General features: G+C 42.3%; 1 protein-coding gene and 1 non-coding gene across 24 annotated transcripts in view; both read left to right on the top strand.

The window, feature by feature from the left end:
- The window catches only part of ZNF536 (zinc finger protein 536), a 345,246-nt gene that overhangs the window by 317,521 nt on the left and 2,392 nt on the right, over positions 1-25,333 (top strand). For 22 of the 23 annotated variants that reach the window (XM_030282099.4, XM_072934376.1, XM_072934372.1 and 19 more), the window contains one exon: positions 24,621-25,333. This exon is cut by the window's right edge and continues 2,392 nt beyond it. In XM_030282099.4, coding sequence (XP_030137959.3) covers positions 24,621-24,856 — 236 coding nt within the window. In that variant the 3' untranslated portion in view covers positions 24,857-25,333. The remainder of the gene's footprint in view (positions 1-24,620) is intronic. The other variant, XM_072934383.1, reaches the window with a different exon arrangement.
- Positions 20,961-21,040, top strand: MIR1791 (microRNA mir-1791). Its single transcript, NR_105670.1, has one exon. It is a non-coding gene; the product is annotated as a microRNA mir-1791 (primary transcript).

Raw genomic sequence — 25,333 nt, forward strand, 5'->3', positions numbered from 1 at the left:
AATAGGCACTAAGCTATTGTTCTCATGAGTCATCACAGAGAACTGAGCTGGAATTTCTGTTTCCAATCAGGTTTTCAGCTGGATGTTTGGAGTCTGATTTTTTCTAAGGAATAATAATTTAAAAATTGGAAAAAGAACCTTTCTTCCCCCTCTCCCTCATTTCTTTTTAGACTTCTGTTTAATCAATCCCCTGGTGCACAGTACATTTCCTTTAGCTAACATGCAGTCTCAGAAGAAATAGCATTTTGTATTTTTGAGGAAAGATTGCTGCTGTGAAAAGAGTGTGTGTCTGGGTTTTATAGGCATTGAGGCTGCCAAAGGAAAAAGTAGTCTTGTAGAGGACACTGAAAACATATTAAAACTAGATATTAATTCTTAATGTAGCTGCGCATCCTGCATTCAATCAAGAGCAGGCTAAGTACTACAGTATTGGAAAGCAAAGTGCAACTTGTTCATTTACCCTAAAAATCAGGTAAATCATCCCTGGAATTGTAATTGAGAACTACTCAGAAGTCTGTATAATGCTTTTTACATGAGCAAAATCTGGCTGTGCAGTGCTTGAGGAGAGTTGGTTTGGACAGTACAGGAGGCTGCAGGAAGCTCAGGTGATGGGTGAGGAGTTTGCTGCAGTTAAAACAACCCCTTTTTCTTACACAGCAGACAAACTGGTAGAAAGTTCACAATGCTGGGTTTGAACACAATCATTGGCACCAGGAGCACCAGGAAATGTGCCTCCCTTTGGAGGCAGGCAGTCAGCTGCCAGGGCTGTGCTGTCACTGTCACTGTCACTGTCACTGCCACTGCCACTGTCACTGTCACTGTCACTGCTCCTGGAGTCAGAAGCAGAATATCAGCCCTGCTGCTGTCTGTGGGCACTCAGCCCCTGCCTGCAGAGAGAGCTGGCACTGTGGGAGCTGGCCAAGGAGCCTTGAGGCTTTGGAATTGCAGCAAGTAATTGATCCACTGCCTCCAACACATCCTCTTCGGGTGCCACAGAGGAATCCTGGCTTCTGCCTCGGCAAGGAAATAGACTGCATGAAGGCAATATGCACTTGCCTCACAGTTTTGGAAAGATCTGCTAATTAGTTCTCATAATGCTCCTAAAATATACGCTTCCAACATTACTAAGAGGTAAAATGAGGCATGAGGCTCTTAGAGATATCCGCTGTGTCCCTGGGCAAATCAGGAGAAAGTTTGTAGTACTGAAATTAGCATTAAAAGCAAAGAGCAGTTCTATCGACTAACTTTCCAAAGGAATCCTTCTATCTACCTGGTAAAAGGCACAATCCAGAATCACTCCAAAGGGACCAGAGATCTTATCTGGGTGTAGATAAGAGGGTAAGGAAAGGAAAAAGGCACTAGGCAGTCACTGGGCCTCTACCCTTTAGGAAATGAGGAATATGTTAATAGTCAAAGGATTTTAATAAATAGGCAAAAGTAGAAACTTCAATTAAGTGTGGCTTTTATTAAGTTTTGGACCATGAACTTTCAGAAGGCTGTAAGTAAGGCAATCTTGTGACCTAAATAATTGCCAGGCTTCCTTTTCTCTGGGGAAAATAATGAAATAGATTAGCTCAGACTCATTTCATAAAGAATTAATGGTGGAAAACGTAATTAATGCCACTCAATATATGTTTGCAAAAAACAAACCTTGTCAAATTTAATGTGATTTTTTGACAGGATTGCAAGTTGGTTTGGTAAAAGTAGCAAGGCTGGGGTGGTCAAATTCTATATGGCTTTTGCTTTTCTGCAGTGTGACATTTGGATTACTGCAAGTAAACCCACTCCAAATTAATGATTCCAAAATAATATTGGAAAATTAATATATGGTGCCAGTTGAATGGATTAAAAATTGCCCACCTAGTAGGGAACTATTAAACTGGAAGCCTGGCTGGTGGATTTGGTGCTCCATTAAAGCCTCAGGTCTTTTTCCTGACTCTGCCACCGTCTTGCCTGGTCTAGTTGACAAGGTGGAGATTAGTCAAAGGCAGGCCTCAATGATCTCAGAGTTCTTTTCCAACCTAAATTATTCTGTGATTCTGTGAACCACAGGGATGTCAGTCAACTTCAGTGCTTTATGGTTTGCAAAATATCAATGGGAAAACAACCCCTCTGTAAAAACACTTCAAAACTGTTGAAAACAACAATATATTATTATCTGTGACATTTAACAGCAGACTCCCGAACTGTCCAGTTTTTGATTTCTTGTGTGGGGTTGTTCTGCGCTGTTGGTTTGTTGGGGTTTTTGTTTTTCTTTTTTATCAGTTGCATGGTGTAAAAGCTGATTACTTGGATAGCTTGCAACTATCCCAGAGGTGTGACTACTAAGTAGATACGCAACCAGGAAGACACTGATCTACATATCTCTGTGGCAATTTGCTACTCTGTAATTTGGGCCCAACTGCAGAGAAATAATTTAAAGCCATGTGTAAGACCACAAATCACACTTGAAGAATGGATAGGCACTTCTGTGCTAAGGAGCAGAACCTCTGACAGACACTGCTCATGGGGATGACAAACTTAAGAACTTTTTTGGTCATGGGGTTACCCAAACCATGGCACTCCTGCCAGGGATTCCTTGTTAATTCATCCAAGGAGTTAGTTTAACGAGCAGCTGGAGCACAAACTTCACATTGAAGGGATGGAAAATTCTACCTGCTAGACAGTCAGCAGTTTGCACAAAGGGATGAGGATTTTAGCAGAAATCCAGAATTTCAGATCCTTCTTAGGCTGTACTAGATAAAAACAGAATAATTTTCTGGAAGCTCTCATCTACTTCAGCCACAGTTTTTAGGCTTAAAGTGTGGATTAATTCTGGGAACCCCTCTAGTCTGCATGAGTTTGGAGGTCAGGAAGAGTGGTCTCAGTGGTGCCTTCTGGCTTTATAATCAACAAATTGACTCAATTAGTGATGTGATTTACTTTATTTTTCCATTTAATTCCAAACTTACCTTTGCCTTTTTGCCTTCCTTTCTGTCCACTTAGTTATTTTTGTTGTAGCAAAGTTCCTCCTCTGCAGGATGAAAAAAGAACTCCCTGTTTAATTTAAGGAGAGCTTTTGTCTGCGATTACCAGGACCAAGGTTTGGTCTCAAGTGAGTTGTAAGACCACAAAAGGGTTTTGATGGTGCAAATATTCCGAGGCAGAAGCCGAGCTCCCTTTCAGCTCTCTGTGCACAGGCGGGCAGCGCTTTGGTGCTGCCCACCCACACCGGCCCCGGTGCGCTCCGAGCCCGAAGCCCGAGCAAACTCTCATCCTCCCCGAATGGGAGTCACGGCAGCGCCTCGGGGCTCCTGTCACGCAGCACAGGAACACGCCGTGCTGGTTTTATTGCCCGGTATCCCATCTGTGACGCTGATGGTGTCCTCTGAGGAAGCAGAGGAGCCCCAGAGGGGCAGGCACAGACCCTGGAGAGCAGCTCTGGCTCCCCAAGGCACGGACAGAGAACCAAAACCACGCTCGGAGCCCGAAGCTGCTGGGGAGTGCTGGGCTCAGGCCACGCTCGACGGGCTGGGGAGGCTGCAGAAGTCACGCCTTTAATTCTCATGCCCTTGTACTCATACAGAATGTTTGAAATTAGGCAGGTTCCCCCCCAACAAGCCAGTTTGCTGCACAAACATTTAAAAATCAATCTGGTGACTGTCTGGCGTGGAGCACAGACTCCCTATCAGCGCTGCCGTGTAGAAATCAGCCCCTCGGAGCTGCACATTTCTGTCATCTCGGTAGCCTGACCACCCAGCGCTGCCCGTCTGTGCGGGGGCACACAGCGGCGGCAATGCCCGACCCGCGGCGTGCGGGGCTCCAGCGCTCTCGGGGCTGTGCGCGGGGTTGTTCCGCTGTGTGCAGGCTCTGGCTCTGCTCCGGTGCCGGGGCCGTGTGCGGATCGGTGCCGGGGCCGTGCCCGGGCCCGTCGGGGTTGTCGCTGGCCCCGGTGCCGGTGCGGTGCCGGGGCGGTGCCGGTGCGGTGCCGGTGCGGTGCCGGTGCGGGGCAGTGACCGCGCCGTGACCCGGCCCGGCGCCGCCCGCGCTGCGCTGCCCCGCGCCGCCCGCAGGTGGCGCTGCAGACCGAGCGCCGCCCCGCCGGGCCCGGCGGGCGCGGGCAGAGCCCGGGCGGGAGCGGAGCGGGAGCGGGAGCGGAGGGAGGCAGAGGAGGGAGCGGGGCGGGAGCGGGAGCGGGAGCGGGAGCGGAGGGAGACAGAGGAGGGTTGGCTCGTGCTTCCTCCTTCCCCGGCCGAACGCGCTCCGGGCGCTGCTGCACCCGCACCCTGCCCCGCTGTCGGCTGCGGTTCTAGCAGAGCACCCGGCCGAGTGTTCCCGAGTCTGTCCTTTACCGGGCAGTGAAGGCTCTGCTTGTAGCCCTGCTCTTTCTTTTCTTTTCTTTTCTTTTCTTTTCTTTTCTTTTCTTTTCTTTTCTTTTCTTTTCTTTTCTTTTCTTTTCTTTTCTTTTCTTTTCTTTTCTTTTCTTTTCTTTTCTTTTCTTTTCTTTTCTTTTCTTTTCTTTTCTTTTCTTTTCTTTTCTTTTCTTTTCTTTTCTTTTCTTTTCTTTTCTTTTCTTTTCTTTTCTTTTCTTTTCTTTTCTTTTCTTTCTTTTTATTTTTTCTTTTATTTTTTCTTTTTTTCTTTTGTTCCATTTTTTCCTTTTTTCCTTCCTCCCCGCTTTTTCCCCTTTTTTCCTTTTTCCTCTTTTTTCTTTTTTCCTTTTTTCCCCTTTTTTCCTTTTTCCTCTTTTTTCTTTTTTCCTTTTTTCCTCCCTTCCCTTCCCTTCCCTTCCCTTCCCTTCCCTTCCCTTCCCTTCCCTTCCCTTCCCTTCCCTTCCCTTCCCTTCCCTTCCCTTCCCTTCCCTTCCCTTCCCTTCCCTTCCCTTCCCTTCCCTTCCCTTCCCTTCCCTTCCCTTCCCTTCCCTTCCCTTCCCTTCCCTTCCCTTCCCTTCCCTTCCCTTCCCTTCCCTTCCCTTCCCTTCCCTTCCCTTCCCTTCCCTTCCCTTCCCTTCCCTTCCCTTCCCTTCCCTTCCCTTCCCTTCCCTTCCCTTCCCTTCCCTTCCCTTCCCTTCCCTTCCCTTCCCTTCCCTTCCCTTCCCTTCCCTTCCCTTCCCTTCCCTTCCCTTCCCTTCCCTTCCCTTCCCTTCCCTTCCCTTCCCTTCCCTTCCCTTCCCTTCCCTTCCCTTATTTTTGAAGATAATTCCCGGTTAATTTTCTATGAAATTACTAATGTACCGTTCATGCGTTACTATTTATGTCACAGAATCAGAGAATCATTTAGGTTGGAAAAGACCTCTAAGATCATGGAATCCAACCTTTGACTGATCACCATCTTGCCAATTAGACCACGGCACTGAGTGTCACATCCAGTCATTTCTTGAACAGTTTCCACTGATTAAAAACCCCAGGGATAACAAAAAGCTAAACTTTAGTTTATATTGCTGCTGCTGCTGCTTGTTGAATGGCAGCTGTTACATCGTCCTTGTGGTCTGAACTGACAGCAGAATAAACCTCAGCATCTTAATTTTATGTTCAAAATATAATCTTAACGTTGTGTGAATAACTAAATATTTTATTCTCATTTTAGTAGCACTCTTTTCTGTAGTTTTAAAAGATTTATTTTAAAGCCTGAGTCTTGCAGTACTTTTTTAAGCAAAGTTATAATACTCTTGTTTGTTAGATTTGTGTTCAAGCACAGACAACCACATATTAATTACAAGGGTTTTTTTCTTCTTCTTCTTTTTACCCTTTTTATTAATTTGCCTCTAGTTCATAAATATACACAGCTTCTCCTGGTAGCCATTAGGAAAATAGAAGTGATATTGATAGATAAAATAAATATTTGTTTATCTGGGTGCAATATAAATAATAAGAGATTTTTTTTCAGAGAATTTATTTGTGCAGACAAAGTCAGAAAAAAATTCTTCATAATTGGTTATCCCATTTACCCAAAGTATGTGATTGTATGTGCAAATTAAACTTTAATGCACATGCTAAATTAGGTATTTGTGAGTGCACTTACTTAATTTGTATGTACAAATTAAGTTAGCCCAATTAATCACTATGATAGTCCAATTTTACACAATTGTGAATCCACTGATGACAGCTGAGTTGTTTTGCCAAAAATGCTGAAGTAATGTCACAGGGAGATGGGTCCAACTTGTGCACAAGTGCAGCACGTGCTCTTGCAAAAAAAAAATGCTGAAAAATGCATTTTATAATGTGTCAGTTATCATCACGTCTGAGGATATGCTATTTATGAAAACCAGTTATAGCTATACAATATTTGATCAGTTGCTGTGAAGACCCTGACATCAGAACCATGCTTCTCACATCTGGCCCCTTTGTTTGTGCTAATTGCAATGAAGATCATGGATTCAACCTGTCTTAAATCTCAGATGTATGAAGTGGGCAGATTAAGGACATTTGTTCATAATTAGGATTCTTAAATGGATATCTGGGAAACGCTTCTTGGAATATTTATGGTCTTGCTCCAGCAGGGCTTCTTGTGCAGACACTCCCTGTGTGATGACTGCTGCATTTCTTGTGCCAGTGCAGTCCACTCCTTTCAGACCCAGGCTAACCTGTGTATTCTCCATGCAAAAGCAAAGGTGGAAGCAATTAGAGAGCAGCTCTATAAAAGCTGAAGTTTGTCCCATGGAATGTTTTTTTCTCCTTTGGGACATGCTCTTTATCAACCCAATGGCGCCCCAATAGCCCTAACAAATGTCCTGACACATCCTTGCCTTCCCTTGGCATTGGGGCTGGAGCACCTCTTGCCCCTCTGCCCAGGCAGCCCAGCACATGCTCAGGGCTTTAAGGAAGCTATTACCCATGTAAGCATTTATTTACAAGTACATTTAGGCTAATTCCTGCCATTGGATTTTTACTCCCACCTATTTTGTTTTACATATGTCACCAAAACCCAGAACTCCTTTACTTGTAATATCTCTGAAAACAAGAAGAACCTGCTAATGCTCCCAACGCTTATTGGCACAGATCCCTTGGCCAACAGGAACTGGTGTGACTGGGGACACTTGACTTCTGCTACAGATGGAACAACTCTGTTCTGATGTGTCTTTTTTTTTTTTGCTGGTATAATTTTCTGACATTCCTGGAGCCAGGAAAAGTACATGGGGAGTTTTAGCATGGAGTCAGATGAAGCCTGGTGTGTCGGTATTTAACCCTCCTCATGTGCGAGCTCGGCTCAGCTTTCCTACCTGGTGCTTGCTCATGAACATGGAAGATGATGCTCTCGACGTCTCTGGCTGGTTTGTTCCTGCCCTTGGTGAGCAGGCAGAGCTGTAAACCCACCTCTGTGAGGGACTGGACTCTCATCTCCCCAAAATGTGCAGGGTGCCCCCTTTGCTGGGAGCCCGTGCCCTGCTGTGGTGGGGAAAGGGCACTGCGAGCAGCAAACCATGCCCACTGTGCCCTCCTGGGCTGGAGCTAAACTAAGCAGCCTGCTCCCTTGGAGAAAAATGAGAGAGAGGAAAAAGGCAGGCGGGATTGCAGAATATGTGTGACCTGTATAGTGTGTGTGATTTTTTTTTTTTTTTTAACAGAGCTGTTTATGACCTGGTTTTGTTAATTTTAGTTATCCTGGCTGAAAAATGTGGTGCAATATTATGTGACTTTGTTTCTTCTAGAGGACCAGTGAGGGAAAGGGACAGGAAAGGAAAGTTTCGGTTAAAGCACGAAGAAGAAATATTTCTTCCAAAAAATATGATTTTTAGTATGTCAACATTTAAATGTGAATTGTTCTGATCAAATATTTACTGCTATCGGGAGCTGTGTAGAACATTAATCTTAATTTGTTTTTCTTTTTCTCCAAAGCAATGACTCCAACATAGCTAGGAGATCTGTGTCTTTAAAAATAAATAATGTAGCAGAACGGCATATTCTTTGGTATAGAAATGCTAGCCTGTGGCATCTTCTGCAACTACAAAGCAGTCTTGAGCGAACTTTCTTCCCTTTTTATTAATAATTCCCTAAATCAATGAAGAATCTTGAAAAGTTCCTCTTCACTTTGCTCCTGCACTCCTCATAGCTGCAGCTCTTGCTCATGCTGGCTCATCCCCCACCACGTATCATTCATTTGGATAAATCTGCGTTTGGAATTTTGGGTGCGCACGCTGCAACCCGCTAACTCTATGTGCAAATACAAAGCCCATTTTCTCTTTTATTTTTTTTTGGTCAGCCCAGGGTTTTGGTTTTTTTTTCCTGAAGGTGGCAGTGAAAGAAAAAAAATAACTCCCTTTGAAGATTTAAGAATTTTATTACAAAACAGACGGACAAGTACTGTATTTTACCCATTTCCCCTTGTGCCCATGAGCGCTGACAATGAAAACTACAGCTCCTATAAAGTGCTGATCAAATTGCAAAAGGTGGCCTTTCCCAGCAGCCTGGCACACTCTAGCATTATCCCAGCTTATAAATAAACGGATGGGCTGAGCCACTTTGGCTTTTTTTTTTTTTTTTTCTTTTTCCCTCTTAGTCCTTAGCAAGATAATTGAGGATCATAATGGTGGGAAAGGACTGCAGTCATCATTCGCTGCCTGTCAGGTATCAGTACTCATCTTCGTGTCATCCGTCACCATTGAACCACTCTGTCATCTTTCCCCAGCCTTCAGCGCCGCTCCTTCTCATCGTGTTCATTATCTCCGGCTCCGACCCAGCCCCCTCCCCCAGCCCCTGTAAATGCATCTTTGTGCGACTCTCAGTCTTCTGATTATGAATCGATGATCATGTGGTGTAAGAGAGATAGATGGCTTTTAGTTCCATCTTGTCTTCTCTAATTGTAAAATATTAGTTACATTAGACTGTGTCTTTTGATTAATGGAACTTATTTGGAGTGGCCTCTCCCAGCCCTCCCCCTTCCAAAGTCCTCCACTGACTTTTGAGAATTGAGTGATTTCACTTAAAGCAGACAAATAGGCCCTTCAGCAAGGAGATAGCTGAGCTCTAATATTGTGGGCAAAGCAAGCTCACAGAGCCAGAGTTGTGTGTGTGTGTGTATGTGTGTGTGTGTTTTTAAAGAAAGGCTTCAACTCTGCCTAGACAAATACAGACCATTTATTAACGTGCGTACAGCCGTGCTATTTTGCAAATCCAGCAATTCTTATAAAGCTGCAAAACAGGACATAAGGCTGAATGCCTTCTGAATTAAATTAATCTTAGATAGGAATTAAGAGCATCCTCGCTTTCACTTTGGATGAAACAGGTCAGTCCAGAACTTTGATGTATTAATGCTAGCATAAAGTGTTATCTTAATACTCTCTTTTATACTTACAGGACATATCATCAGCCAAATGTCTCTTCCTTGTACATCTGACACTGCGAGACATTCGTCCTTTAATACAAAATTTATCTTATTTGGCACTATTTACCTAAACATGGTCTGTTGATAAAGTCCTTGCTGTACAAATGGAAAGGCAGTTGACTAAATCCCTTATTATAAATAATCACTGTCTATCTTTCAGTGTAAATTCAAGGACATGTTCACTTTCAAGCTATCAGTTCAATTAGAAAAGGTCTATTCACTGTCGATGTCTATATCTCATGGAAATAGGAAAGCGCAGTTAATAAACAAATCAAACTATTTTAAAAAATAGCACAGTGGATTATGAATTCTAGGGCCCATGCTGATGGTGACACTGTCAGGACACATGCTATAAAAAAATACATGCAAACAGTGTTATCTAAATTTTTTATGCTACCTTCAGGATTTAAATCTGACCTTTGTGCCTTCCCTCCCAAATCTTTGACATTATTTCAGAAGAAAATGCCTATACTGTACCATATATTAAAATTTAAAGAATAAGTTTGCACGCGTATAAAATGCGAGTTAAGCCTTTTTTCAATTTACTTCTTTCTGTTAAGAATAGGAAAAACTGGTTTTAGGTTGTGAACAGTTGTGTGTACAGTAAGAGCTTGGGATTGACACCTGCCCCAGAGCTGAAGAGCAGGGGCTGCTCTTGCTTTTCCTGATTTTACTGTAATGGCTGGGGCAGTTTCTACATCTGAAAGGCTTTCACCATGGTAGCCATGTGATTATAGAAAAATCTCTGTTCTTTCGTAAGAAAAGAACTCTTTAGCCTTTCAGGTTACAGCAAATGCTTGAAGGTAGGGACCAGAAAGCTGGAAAAGGTCCAGAAACATGCACCCCCTTCCCCCAAGATTTTTTAAATATATAAATATTTTTTAATATATTGCACTATATTAATCACATCCTACGGAATTCAAAGGAATTTAGCTAGTGGTCTGGATCTTGATACGTAGAGGCTCAGATGGAAGGGCTCTGTATGCAAGATCAGCACTGCTCTCCTCCATCCATGTGCTTGTCTAAGATCAGAATTTGGCTCCTGATGGGTATTTCCACACAGTATTTACCACCCTAGAAGCAATGATTATATTTAATGGCAGAATTTCAGTTGACTTCTCAATATGTATTGAGTTGACCTTTAAGTTAAACCACAGATTAATTTTTTTTTTAGTTGTCTCTTTAAGTACATTTATAGACCTCTCTGTTCTGATTAGCATAATGGTAGATAGAGGAAAGTTACCCGCCTCAGATTATTTGTTGAAATCAGAGAAATTGCATCCTTTTCTCCAGCAGGCAAAATATTTTGGCCCTCTCTAACCACTGCATGCATTAGTTTTGTTGCAAAATGGTTTTGGTTTATACACAGAGAAGCCCAAGTGAGTATCAGTTTGCTTGAAAGCCCAGAGCCCGCCATTGATTTCACATAAGTAAATCTTCTCCCTGGAAGTCGGTGGAAGTCAATGAACCTTCTGTGGGATTGAGTGGATCTCCTGCAGGCAGCAGGAGCAAGGCTTTGGTGTGCTGGGTGCTGCTGGCAGGGATGTTTGCCTCTTTGCCACCTGACATGCTGAAAAAGTCCTTCAGAGATATGTAGGGAGCTCCTTGATTCTAAATCATTGAAAAAATACCCAGACACCCTACATCGACACAGTGTCTCACTGCCTGTAGAAATTTGGACTTCTCCAATTTTGTTTAAAATAAAATCCTCAGTAGCATCTGTTCCTCTGCATACTGACTGCCACAGGAGCTGTTGGAAGGAGATTTTTTTTTTTTTTTCCTTTGATATCAAAGGGTTTTGCTGCACGTTCATCTTGTGCCCTTTCCTGGGTGGCAGCTCATGGTTTTAGGGATGTGGGTGACAGCAGCCTCAGCTCTGGGTGTCGATTGTTGGTCTGTGTGTATCCCATAGAGCAACCAGCCGGCTCAGGGTGCCCCCAGTGATGGTGAAATTCCCATCTACCCAATCAGCAGCCAGTGGTGAGCCCCACCCTGCCTGCAGGAGAGCTCGGGATGGCTGCAGGTCCCCGCTCAGGTGCCGGGCTGCTGGACCCTCACCTGCACCATCAGCACATAGAAGTAAATGCAAAAATAAATGCAAAAGGGAATGCAGATTCACAGTGAGACAATGCAATGTGCCAGCTTTTACCCCCAGGCAAATTTTCATGTCTCTTTTAGGAATCTTTGTAAGTAAGGGCCAAGCTCCGAGGCCCCAGCTCAGGGACAACTGTGAATTCCTACACAAGTCTGTGGGATGACTTACAGGCTTTGTAGTATGCATAACCTTCAGCAATTTGCTGAATCAGGGCCTAAATACTGAAATATTCTTCAATAGTTCTGGCTCCACTATGAAACTCTAGAAGGCACATTTCCCTCTCAGTGTCTCTCCATAAGACCCATCAATGATAATGGAGTTACATTAGGCACATCTAAAGTTAATTATACAGTTACCTCCCTCCTGGCCTGTTTGTCAAAAAGAATACAATAAAAAAAATCCTCTGACTACTAATATCTATTTTTATTTGAATTTTGATCTGCCATCTAGGCAAAAGAGTAAAGACCACACTGAGAAGACCTTTGGTAGGTGGGTCTGGATGTTTGTTAGCTGAGAGCCAGCGTGGGAGATGTTGTGTTAAGAAAATTTGCAGAAAAAATTCTATGGAAACCAAAGCAAAAGAAATATTTCAGGCAGGCTCTTCCTTTTAAAAATTAAGTGGGTGGCTTTAAGGGATGCTGATTTATTTTGGAGTGTGGGTTTAGAGGCAGGCTTCAATTGGAAAAAACAAATTCTAATGTTCACTAAAAACTCAGGAATTTATAATGCAGAGAAGAGGTTGAATGAAACAGTAGATCCAAAAATTTTGCAATTCACTGCTTATTAAAAAAGGAGTATTTTTAGTGTTTGTTTGGCTGATTTTTTTAAACATGATTTCACATTTAAATATGGTGAGGAAAAATCCTCTATCCCAAACACAGGTCTCTGAATATCTTTATTTTGGTATGTGAGCATATTGCTGGGGGATGCCAGGTTTGCCTAGGGATCCAGTAGCTTTGACATACTCTAGTTTACAGTACCTGGAGTGTGCTCAGCTGCTAATGCGTTTTGCATGCAAGATCACTGTGCTTCATGACAGCTAGGAAAAATGTCACTTTCTTTTTAATTGCAGCAGGACTTAATTTGGGGGAGGAAAAAAATCAAAAATTAAAATTTCATTCTTTGTTAGAGAATTGTCCTACAAGAGTCCAGTCAGAAAGCTTCTGGTACTTAATAAAGTCAAATTCGTGCCTGAGCGTTCCCGTGAGCTCCCATGGAAGGCAGCGGGAGTTGCACATGGGTACCGAGGGCAGCATTTTGCCCTTAGGACTGAATTTCCCAACTGACTATTCTTTTAGACTGTCTTTTGATTAACAATCTGTTTGCAGCAGGCTAGGGCCAGGGAGGCAGTGTATACCCCACTGTTCAAATCTGTGGCAAAATATTCTACAGAGAGCTACTTAATAAATATCAACTTGCTCCAATAGTCTTTGAGAAATACCTCAACAGATAGCAATCAATCGAGGGCTGAGTTGGGAAAAAAAAAATACAAAAGGACATCAAAGAGGTTCTCATTCCCAGTCTATTGCTCTATTTAAGGGTCCTATAATTCGGTGAGGTTGTGTGCTAAATAATTTGTAAGCCTTCAGAACATCCAGGTTATTGTTTGTGGACAGATGGTGCATCACATTTTATTGCTTATTCCTTCTGTGGTTTCTCATATGCAGGACTGATGTGCACTCTGAAGTCTTTGTTTCCTTGCTAAAATCTCTAATCTAAAACAGGCAATCAAGCACACAGACAGTGCTTCAGAAAGCATAATCATACTTTTAAAGGGAGAAAAAAACATTTCAGCTGCAGTTAGGAAGCAGATGTGTTCCCTGAAAATGTAAAAGGTTATCAGAAGTATTAAAATAGGGAAATAGACACAGAATTTGGGAGCACCAGGGCGAACATGTATTTCCTCCCTGTACTGCAGGGTAGGTGTGCCTTTTGCTAGGCTACCTGCTTTGTATCTGGCTCTCTGCGGAGCTGGTGTAGCGAAAGCCTTTGGAGACAGGATTTTGCTTCCACCTTTCCCCTGAGATTGGCAGTCTTTGTCTTTTACAGGCAAGGAGCAGCCGTGTTGTGATCCTGGAACCGCTGCTGCCCCGAAGAGTTAAATCATGTTGATATACAGGAAGGAAATGGAATAGACTAACTCTACTCTTTTCTTCCTACGGATTTTTCTTTTTATTCTGAAGATAGAATTACTGTTTGTAAGCATCTGAAAGTCATTAGTGGCTCTGCAGTCTGTCAGGTGCCGACGCAAAAAACTGCTGAAACTGAACGGGTTCCTGTGCGGAGTGCTGGGAATTTGTCATGTGCTGATGAGCAGTTATAATAATATATGAGCAAATCACAAGCATTCTGCAAATTAATCAAATTTTTTTTCCCCTTCTCCCTTGTCTCTGGGAGAGTGGCTTTGCCGGCAGACGTAGGTGAAGCAGTTTTACTCACAGATGGTAGCTCTGGCATCAGATGGAATTTATATAACAGTAATTCTGATTTCCTGCCAAAGTAGCACTGAAAACACCAGGGAGATTGTACAAGACAAGTCATGTGGTTTTGCTGAGGTTGTTGTGGGAAGTTTAAGGGGGGAAATCTCAAATTTTCCTCTTTGCATTTATTGTTTTAGCCTGAAGGGCCAGAAATCGTACACCATTCTGCCATCGGCGAAATCCAACACATCTTTTTTTATGAATTGCGCTGAAAGAGTGCTTCCCAGCTGTTGGAACTGCTGGCAGGGAGGGAGCCACATGACTCCTCATCCTTTCCCTTTCCATACAAGGATTAAAGAGGGGAGGGTTCAAAAGGTTGCTGCACTACATGTTGGAGTGAGGCAGGGTCTCCCTTCCCAGGAAGCGATGCCATGTTCACTTAGGCTATACTCCCTCTGGCATAACAAAACACAGGGGGTGTTCAGGGCTTTGGGAAACGCACTGCCAGTGGGTCTCCCTCCTCATTAAAATGGGAGGGTTTTGAATGAGGTTAGTTGGGTAGATTAAGGCTATTAGTTGTGTCTCTGATGACATTTCCAGTTTGATCGGTGGAAAACAGAGACATGGGGGTTTTTTACCCGTTCAGGTAAGTGCTTGGTGCATTTGTAATTTGGCTTTGACAGAAGAAACATGCACTGATCTGATGGCAGATCCTATCCTTACTCAGCAGCACAGATCTGTTCAAGCCATGGGCTGGCAGCAAGGATGAGAGAGCAGAATAAGGCCCGGTGGCTTCTGAATTGGATCACGTTTTTAAAAACAAAAGCAGTTTTCCCTGGAAAAAATGACGGTGTTTTTATAATAGCCACATATTGAGTAATGCATGGAGCATCGCAGGACTGCTGTGACACTAAAAGAAAAAAATAGAGGCAAGCAGAATGGGATAACTTTCAGGGGCTGTTTTTAATAAAGAGGTGAATTCTTTCTGCAGTAGGAAAAATGATAAAAAGATGGCGTATCAGCTACATTATGCAACAAAGTAATGCTGCTGTGTTTTTATAATGTAAGGCACTGCCCATTTGTTTTGGTTTACGTGACTGCAGTGAAATAAGTGGATTAGACTGAAACTTTAGCATGCTTCATTGCAGCTGGTTGCAGACATCTGTCATTCCTCAGCCATACATTCTGGATCATGCCAAGAAGAAAAAGCAAAGTCTGACACCTTTCATTTTAGAGAGCCTTTTATAGAAAAGAAAAGGAGAAGGGGAGAAAGCATTTCCTTTGTGACTTGATAAAAAAGACACCTTTTTTCTGTGACAACACCAACAGCACTTTCCAGAGGGAGAGGTCCTGCAAAGTTAATGCTCAATTTACTCTTTGCAGTCATTTAATTTTTACTGTTTGATCTCCTGGTTTGTTGAATGGGATATAATAAGAATATGTTGGTTTATTTTTTTATGGAAACATTAGCTATATGTACACCTCCATCAGAAATGTGCCTGGTGAAAGGTGGGTTGCTGTGAGTTCCCACTCAGGCTGTGCTCATGGTAATTCTGTGCTGTGATGGCACATAATGCAGAAGCATTGCCAATAATGAGTGGTTCTGAGAACTCCACTCACCAAATCCCATAAACAGATAATAGTGATGTTTTAGCAGAATGATTAGTGGGGTTGTGAGCTACTCCTGGATAATTTGAAATATTAGCTATTAGTGAGCTAGATATTTATTTACTTAATGTGTTTTGTTGTTCTTTAGTCTCTCTACTAACACGAATCCGGAGTTAGAGAATCCTGAGGTACATGACAAGTGATAATGTGACAAAATACCTTCTAAATTACTCCAGTTATGTGAAAAAGCAACAACAAAAATGAGAGGAGAATGTGGTTAGTCCAAGTGACATCATACATGCAGAAAACAGATATTCTGGCTTAGGGTCTCACTTCAGCCAACGTTATAGCACGTGGATAATTCCATCCCTTCCCACCCAGGTGATTTATGGACTGTGGAACTGGTGGAGAGGCTGGGTATCCTTACAGGGCTGTGCACAGAGGGGGCAGGTCTTTGCATGGCTCAGGCTGTGTGACTGTCCAGTTTGACACCAGCTGAGGATGTGACACATCCAAATGTTGGCAGGAAAGATTTAGAAAGCTGAGTATAAGATTTTTAAAATTCCATTCTGCCAAATAAAATAAATAACCTCAAGACAGTTGCCCAGAGTGAAAGAGAAAATTCTATTGCATTTATGAATTGCTAGGCAGAATAAAGGATATTTGGTAGCAAAATCACTAACAAGGTCTTTCCTATTAGCTTCTGAATTGAATGTTCTCTTTACTAAAATCCCAGTGCCACCAGTATAGCATTTATTCTGGGAAATCACAGGTCCATTAAATTCAAATACCGCTTCATTCAAGAAGTGGTAAATGCTCCCTGAAATAATAAATATTTACTGAGACAATTAAAAAATATGACAGAACATTAGCGAGAAAACTTGTGAATGACCTAGTAGGAAAACTGAGATATTTTGCTCAAGGGGGTTAGAATGGGAATATAATGTTATTGAAGTGATTAAAACAAGTAAAGGAGTGAATAGACATAGCAATTAATTGAAATATGTAAGTAAAGGCAAAGGTGGGACTCTGAGCATGTAATTTTGATGATCAGAAGAACTTGGAGGTTAGTTAATATTAAAGAAAAGTCTGCCACTTACCTTCAAAATGTGTTTCCTTAGTTGCAGTCTCCCCAAAGCACAAGAGAAAGCGAAGGCTGTGAGGATTGTACCCTGCTCACTCTCTGGGCTCGGGTACCTCTCCCCTCCTGTGGAGGGGCCCAGGCTGCAGAGATGAAGGGACACATCAGGGTTTGGGAGAACAGAGGTTGGTACCAGATGGGAGGAAATGGCTGGAAATGAAAGCTTGGCCAAAAAGACAAGCTGTTGTGAGTTTAGGATCATGAAAAGGATTACGATTTCTGTAGCCATTGCTATTATGACTTTAGTCAGTTTTTGCCTGCTCTTTACAACAGGTATCTAGTGCCCTTGATAAGAACTCTGTCCTCTAGTTATGTGTATAAACCAAAGTAAATAAATATGTAAAATTAAATGTAATTAAATTTCCCAAAGCATGGGACAATGATAGTCTGGCATTTCAAGCTCAATCAATGACAGCATTCCCACTAACCTCGTTTGGAGCCCGCTGAGGCTCTGGGCTCGTAACTCATGTTTGTCATGTCAGAACCTGAACTGATGTCATCGTGCACAGGGCACCATGTGTGCACCCACCAGCCGTGGCCTGAGACACACAGATCCTGAGAAAGCACAGTCTTCTGCCTTTATCTCAGAATTTTAGCTTTACAGGGTTCCCATAAAGTTTAATATTTTTTTAGGAAGACCTTTTCAGCTATTCTGCTGAGGCTATTCCTTTCTTCCAAGAGGAGATCCATTTCCCTTCTAAATCAAAAGTTCCCATGTGAATAACTTCTGAAAAAGAAACAAATTCTGTGCTGAGTGGCTGGAACTGAGTAATTCTGTTGTTTTACTAACACTGCAAGAGTTGGGAAATGTTTGTTTTCCTAGAACTTACAAGTCTCTGTTACACCATCAGTGATTTGACTGGCCATTTCCTAATTCCCTTGTATTTAGTGCACTACAGATGGCTAACAAGTTCCTCACTCTACCTCCAAATAATTATAATTCTCATGTTCCACATACCAAAAGCAAAAAAACATTAAATTAGTGATATTTTCCATAGTTTAGTGAGTGATTCATTCAGTAAGGTAAAACCATATTGATGAAGAACAACAGGAGAATTTATCAGGAGTGTCGAGGTGACTGTTAACCTCTGTGTCAGACCAACCTGCACTTGGCTGTTTTACACAGCTGGGCTGATTTGTTGGTGTTTTTTTTAATTTTGCTTTTAAAGGAAACTTCAGGGTGTGATAATTAGTGACTGTAGCCTTTTGAGACAGGAATTGAATAATTACTATAAGAACAGTTTTTATTTTAGGGGGAATGTGTGAAATTAACATAATATTTTAATAATATGTGTTAAAGGCAAAGTGTAGCACCAACTTTTGCTTTTCTGTGTCATCATTAAATATTTTAGTGCACTTATCAGCAAGCTGAAATACTAATTTGGAAACACCAAGCACTGTGTAAGGCAGTAAGTTAAGAATAAACTTCACCTTTGATTACATTTCAGAAAAGCCATGTAGGTATCTGAGGGTTTAAGTCAATCCAATGAATGAAGTTTTTTTATTCAAGTAAAAGTTTTTGATAAAATTAGTTACAGATTAGATTTTTTAATTTCCAGCTCTTCTGCAACCAGTGATAGTTCAGTGAATTGCCACCCTGGTGTTGCAGGTGCCCATACACAGTGTCCCTTTCTGCAGGACACCAGGACTGCAGTGTCACGGGTGGCTTTGGGGTGGTGCTGACCTCGACACATTTTTCTTTTTTCTGGACATCCTTGCATTTATTTAGAATCAGACTGGTAGCTGTGTTTTGTCATATGCTGAGTCTTCACCCCAAAGTTATCCTCCCCTAATTAAGATCTTTCCAGTAACTGACAGCAAGAGAGAGGCTCTTCCAGGTAGCAGTGTGTGTGTGTGTTCTCACCTGAGCTGCTCCAAAGGGCTCAGTATAAGTGAGGAGGGATTTAAGTAACGAGACTGGTGCCATGAGCAATTCATCTGATGACCTCTAAGGACTCTGCAGGACTGAGCCTGGTAATGAAGGAATTCAGCTGAATGGAGGGTGACCAGGGGGTTGCCCTCACTTTAGGAGTACCAATGGAAACTTGTAACCCAAAGCCTTAGTCTTCGTAGCTGGAAATGTTCCCTGGCCTTCCTAAAATCCAGATATCTCTGCATTTTAAAAAAAAGTTGTTCCAGAGAAAATCACCAAAAATGCCTCAGATAAGGCTTTTTGGTTTTATGACTTTTCTTGGTCAACATGAAATAGAGTTTTTAAAATTTAATTTTGGGGTTTTTTTTTGTAATCCAAGTGATGTATAAACTTCACAGAATATTGAAATTTTCCCAGAAGATCATCTTGGTTGGTCTTGGACCTGTGTGTAAATAAACATATACTTTTCAATTGTTTTATAAAAACTTCTATTACAGATACCAACCTGATTGGGTGTATTTTAATCTGTCTGGTATTTGGGGAGTTTCATAAAATGCATATTTTGAGACCAATAAAGTGGAATGGCTCAATCAGAGCCATTATTGTCTATTGGACAAATATATTTATTCAGCATTTTCCCATCCATACTGTTATGCTCCAGATCCGAATGGCTGCTTTAGAGCCATTCTGCTCTCCTGGGTAATGCATGCAGTACTTGGGATGTTTGCTGTGGATAGGAAATGTATTTATGAAAATTTATACGTTAAAAAAAGGAAATTGCACCAGCCAAGATTTAAATGAAAATAGTTTTCCCTTTGCAAATGCCTGTTATTATGCTCTAATATACTTTCAAATGGCAGTGTTCACCAAGATGCCTGGGACCTGGAGGCTGTGGTCTGAGAGAGACAGGATCTCAGCCCAGCAGTCCCTGCCAGAGAACTGGAGATGCTCAAAAAGCCTCTCTTCAAGCACAGAAAGCACCCGGCCATCGTTGCCTGCTGCTGCTTCTGAGGCAGCACGGACTTCATGTGCTTAGAGATGATTGTTCCTCAAATACAACCTTGTGTGGGGGAAAAAGGCTCAAAGCAGCTCCGGGAAGCACCTGGGGAGGTGCGGGCTTACTGAAGGTGTGAGTGCACTCTTTGCTGGGCAGCAGATGTGTGATTACATGGACCATTCCACCAGCAACGTTGTGGGACCAAGCATCCCGGTGCAGCAGGCAGTGCCCATCCATCCTGAGCCACTGCAGCCTGTTCCAGTGCCCTGTTCCAGGTCCTGCTCCAGTGCCCGGGGCTGGCCGGAGCTGCCCTGCCTCTGTGCCATTGCTGCAGTGGCCCAGCAAGTCGAGTCCAGATCTTCAGTGTCCAACATCCCAACTAAAGAGATTTGTTTCCGAGAAATTCAAGCCTTTGAGGCTTTTTCCAATATCTCTTTGCGAGGGAATAATTTGTTTTAAAGAGGTAATTGCTGTTATTTTTGATTTTCAGCAAAAAGATTTTCTTAAACCAGGCAAAGAAATCTGAAATGAGTTTGCCGTATTGCATCTCAGTAAGTGCTATAGCCATTGGCCATCTAAGGAAAAACATTCTGTCAGATAATCATGGCCATTTTTGCATTTTAAGGGAACAAATGTCATATCTAAGAAACACATTTTATTCAGAGCTTAATTATAATTTATAGTACATTGCACAGCATTTGTTTTCTGTTCATCATGTTATTGCTCTTCTGTCTTTCCCCTAAATTTATGCATTAAATCGTGTGTGTGTGTGTCTGTATGCGTGTATCTGTGTATATATGTACACATATGCAATATAATACAAAGTGGTGTAGTGGGGACAACAGACGGCTTGTGTGTGATGTATTATTGGCATTTTTCTTTCAAATTACCATTTTCTTGCTGCTTTGGGAGAAAGCCATGATTTTGCTGTGATTAGTACACTTTTAACAATCTGGAATAAATTCCTGATTTTATTCATGTGACTAGTTCAATGCCCATTTTTACGTTTTAGAGCAAACCCCTACATATGTGCCTGTAATACCACAAAAATAAGATGTTTCTTTGTGGAAATTTTATAGAATTTGGATGCCGATCAAATATTTTTAGAAGTGGAGAATTAATGCGGCTTGACCATGTAAATGATTTTTTTAATGAAAAAGACTTTAGTATTCATCACTCTTTCTCCCTCTCGTTTGTGTATTCCTTTGTGCTAATCTTAAATAATGGATCCATATCAAAGTTAATAAATTAGTAACTATTAGCAGTGTTTGGATTACAGTAAGTAACCCAGTGCCACTTCATTGACATTGACTTTTTATGTGTTCCAATAATACATTTTGAGTTTTAAAGATTAGACAAAGCAAAATACGGTTTGGCATGTACTTGAAACTTTAACAGCTCTTGGGCAACGGCTTTGTTTAAATCCAAGGCCCTTACTTGAGGTAAACTTTCATTTAAGTGGCCCTAAACCCCAGACTGAGATCCATGTCTTTCTCAAAACCTACAGTTTCTGACTGTTCAGCTGATGCACCATGTTGGGCTGCATCAGTCATGCCATGTTATGAAACCTAACGCGATGTGACTGATGCAGCTTGACATGAAGTGTCACAAAGCAACATATCACATCACAAACTTGAAAGAAAAGAAAACAAACTTTACTATTTTTTCCCCTCAAAGCCTAAATTAATGAAGCAGCATATATTTTTTAAAAGGTGGACTAGTTTCAAACACTGAGGGATTTTTCTTAATATGGGCCTGCAGGAAACTTCTCCATCCTGGCCGGAAGGTACCTCTTATCCATGCTCCTTGTGCTCCCTAAAATTCAGTCAAAAGTAGAGAAGATGATGAGCCTGGGTCACCTCAGCACTGCCACCCCTCCTGGGTCTGATCCTGGGAGGTTTAGATCAATTTTATAGGAGAGGCTCCAGCAGGTGCTGGAAGTGATCACCCCTCACAGGGAAATCCATACATGCTAGAAGTGTTCTTTGTGTCCAGCCATCACTGTTGTCATTTTCGCTAATTTTGATTATTATTTTCTGCTCTTCCACTTCCTTACACTGTCAGCTTCCATCCAGAGGATTGCTAAGTCTCTCCACATGCTCAATCACAGCCCTCATAGAACATAGCTCCACAAAAGAATTATTTCAGCTGCAAGCAATATATTGTCCTCTATTCTGATTTTTGATCAGAGAAAAATCAGAGATGCACACCATAGTTTGCCCCCCTAGTCCAGTCACTTTCATATTAATTCTTTTTACTACAATTGTAATGCATATCACATCATCTCCTGAACTATCAAGAAGATTCCTTTCTTATTTTCTTTTTTTTTTTTTCTGAAGGGCTTTCATATAATTTTATTGGGAGATATATATAGTGGGTAAAATACATATGAACTATAGCTTGCTAAGAAAGGACCTACCAACCACTGCTAGAAAAAAGCATTATAAATTTATTGCCAACTTATCTGGGAAGGGTTATTTTAAGAGCCTGCTGCCCACAAGAAGTTTTGGAGCTAAAATTAACGAATGGGGATACCTAAAAGAAATGGGAATTTTCCTTCACCCCTTAGTTACAAGCAAATTGCAGATATTGTTATCTTTGCAAGCAAGAATAATCTCTACTTTTTGTACTACTTCTGCTGTAAACAATGTACCGCTTGCTTTCCTATGACCCTCACTCTGTATACATATTTATATATTATTCATATCGGATTAAAAATGAATGTGCTCTTTACCACAGTTGTACTGCATAGTGACAATACAAATTAACTTATTGTGTACTTACTTTTCACAAGGCAGTGATGTGAAATTTTGATGGCCTGAAAAAGTAAGTCATGGGAGAAGCAATGCAGAACTGAATCCTTGTAGGTGCACTTTATATTGTCTGATTTATTAAAGTGCCTTGAATTAATAAATGACATTCTCTGCATGGAATTTTGAACATGGGTTTGAACTTGGTTCAGTGGTGGGCAAAAAGAGTTTGCTTTTAGTCTGGTGTATGTGAGGTGGTTAGCTCCAGCCATGCTTTCTGCATTCCTTGCTTAGAATTTGTTCTTTGCAGGAAAGAATTAGGATGGCTGTTTATTAAGAGCTGCTTGTGGGTAAAGCATTAAGAGCTGATTGGTGAGATCATAGCATCATGGAGTGGCTTGGGTGGGAAGGGACACTAAAAATCATCTCATTCCAACCCTCCTGCTGTGGGCAGGGACACCTTCCACTATCCCAGGTTGTTCCAAGCCTTGTCCAGCCTGGCCTGGAACACTTGGAGGGATGGTGCAGCCACAGCTTCTCTGGGAAACCTGTGCTAGGGCCTCACCACACTTACAGGGAAGCATTTTTTCCTAATATCCAACCTAAACTCACTATCTGTCAGTTTGAAGCCATTCCCCAGAATCCTGTCACTCTAGGCCCTTGTAAATAGTCCCTGCCCATCTTTCTTGTCAGCCTGTTAAGGTACTGAAAGGCCACAATTAGGTGACCCTTGAGCCTCCACTTCTCCAGGCTGAACCAGCCCAGTTCTCTCATGCTTTCCTCACAGGAAAGGTTCTCCATCCCTCAGATCCTCTTGGTGCCTCCTCAGGACTCTCTCCATGAGCTCCACGTCCCTTCTGTGCTGGAGGCATAAATATGCATGTTGGAGGCTTTGGGGTGTGGTCACACTTCTGGCAGCTTCAGCCTATGAAAACAAAGGGTGAAGGGGAGCTTTCCATCCTTGAGGAAGGAAACTAGGCGCATTCCTGGGGCAAGGGCTCAGGACACCAAGTGTCATTCCCTTGGGTAGCAAGCAGCATGGTTTGGGGGACTCAGCCTTCAGGTGGTGGTGTTCATATTACAGTAAAAATGGCAAGTTGTTTGAGCAGCCCAGGGGACTAATGTTGGTTCAAGTGAATTCACTGTGCTACAGAGATGCTCATGCTCCTGTGCCAGCAGCTTCCCAGGCTCCCATCCCTTCTGGGAGGACCACGGCAGCATTTCCACTCCAGTACAGGTATAGCATCAGACCAGTTCACAACAGGTGTCTAATTGTTTAGCTGGTAAATTTCCACCTAAAACCAAGGGGAGAAGGTCCAGCCCCTTCCCCATTGCATAATTCTCCTCCTCTGCTGCCCCAGCATCTCTTTTATGCCTGCTAATAGTACCACAGCAGCAAGGGAAAATGTGCTCTTCAAATGTGGAGATAGGGTATTGTTTTTCACTTATCCTGGCTTTATGTAGATGGTCTGGCACATTTATTTATTCATTTATTTGAGCAAATTAAAGCAAGCTAAGCACATTTGACCTCAGATGGTCCTGGTTTAAGTTAATTTGAGAGACAAAGCTCATAAAGTTCCAGTAAAACACATCAACAACTTCCCAGCATAGGTTGAAATGTGATTGTTGAAACATAACCTCCAAAACCAGATACAGCATGGAGATTTGAAGTCACAATAATCTGAAAAATATAAGAGAGGATATTGATAAACCCTACTGAGAAGTGATAGCTTTCATTCATGCCTTTGTTACAAGGTTGATTGCTATTTTATCCACAAGAAGTGCATCTATCAGATTTTGTGCATTAACATTCCTTTTCTAATCTGGCTTGGACATTTTATTTTAAAGCTGATGATAACCTTGGGCCCTGGTCCAGACAACACTTACATGCTTGCATATCTTTACTCACAGGAGTAATCTCACTGGAGTAAATGTTTGCAGGTTTGAGGCCTTGGCTATCTCAATCCATTATTTCTTTCCATTAAAAAGTAATCTGTGCGATTGAAATAAAACATACAATTCTTTACCCAGAAACCCACCCAAAGACAAAGTGTGTTTATTAGACTAAGGGTCTGCACATTGTCATCCTTGAATTGCTCTTCAATAAAAAAGATAATTAACAAATGTAAAATAAGACAGTTTCGTACATGCTGTATTTACAAGAGCTTGGTTTGGATCGTGGACTGAAGGATTTACAGCTGGGGCTGAGGAGGGAGATGGATTAGCTCCACTGCTCTGGAAATCCTAAGCAGGCAATTTTCAAAATGCAGTTTATTAAGGAAGGGCACAGATTTCTTGTTCTCTCAGAGGCCACTGAGCGAGGGGGCATCGCTCGGTGGCCTCTGAGAGAGGGGCTCCGGAATGTCCCGTTTGTCCAGGCTGTGCAATGTCCGTGGGCTAAAGCAAAAACTAACCAGGCTGTCATCTGTCACACAGGTCACCGGCCTTTCCAGTGCCGATACTGCCCCTACAGTGCCTCTCAGAAGGGAAACCTGAAGACCCACGTGCTCTGTGTCCATCGCATGCCTTTCGACAACAGCCAGTACCCCGACCGCAGGTTCAAGCGCTCCAGAGTCGACTCCGAAGCCGCCGGGAATTTGGAGGAGCCGGCGGCTGCCAGGGCAGGGAGCTTGGCAGAGCTGGCCGAGGAGGGCACCAAGGCCCAGGAGTGATGCCCAGCAGGTCCAGCCCTGCTCTGCTGTAGCCTTTTACCCCGGCTTTGGACACGTGGTTGGTGAGGGCTGGCTTAATAAACCCCTTCCGAGGAAAGGGATGGCATGCCAGTTCCCAGAAGGGTCCAGAATGCTGAAAACATTCAAATATATGTATATGTACATGTACCAAAACATGTACATATATATATATATATTTATTTACAGACACAGAGCTATCCAGTCATACTCACATTGAATATATATCTACATACACACACATATACAAAATACACACATTCCATATGTGTGTGTGTGTGTGTAAATATATATATTACACATGCAAAATAAATTTCCAGCCCTTGAAAATGGCTGCTAAACAGTTACCTGGCAACTAGTACTTCCAAACAATGTAGGTGGGATAATAAAGTGATTTAAAAATATTAGGAGGTTGTTAGTTATTAAAAAAGCAGGGCAATTTCAAACTTAAAAGTGGTC

The sequence above is a fragment of the Taeniopygia guttata genome, chromosome 11 (genome assembly GCF_048771995.1).
Source record: "Taeniopygia guttata chromosome 11, bTaeGut7.mat, whole genome shotgun sequence".
Taxonomy (NCBI): domain Eukaryota; kingdom Metazoa; phylum Chordata; class Aves; order Passeriformes; family Estrildidae; genus Taeniopygia; species Taeniopygia guttata.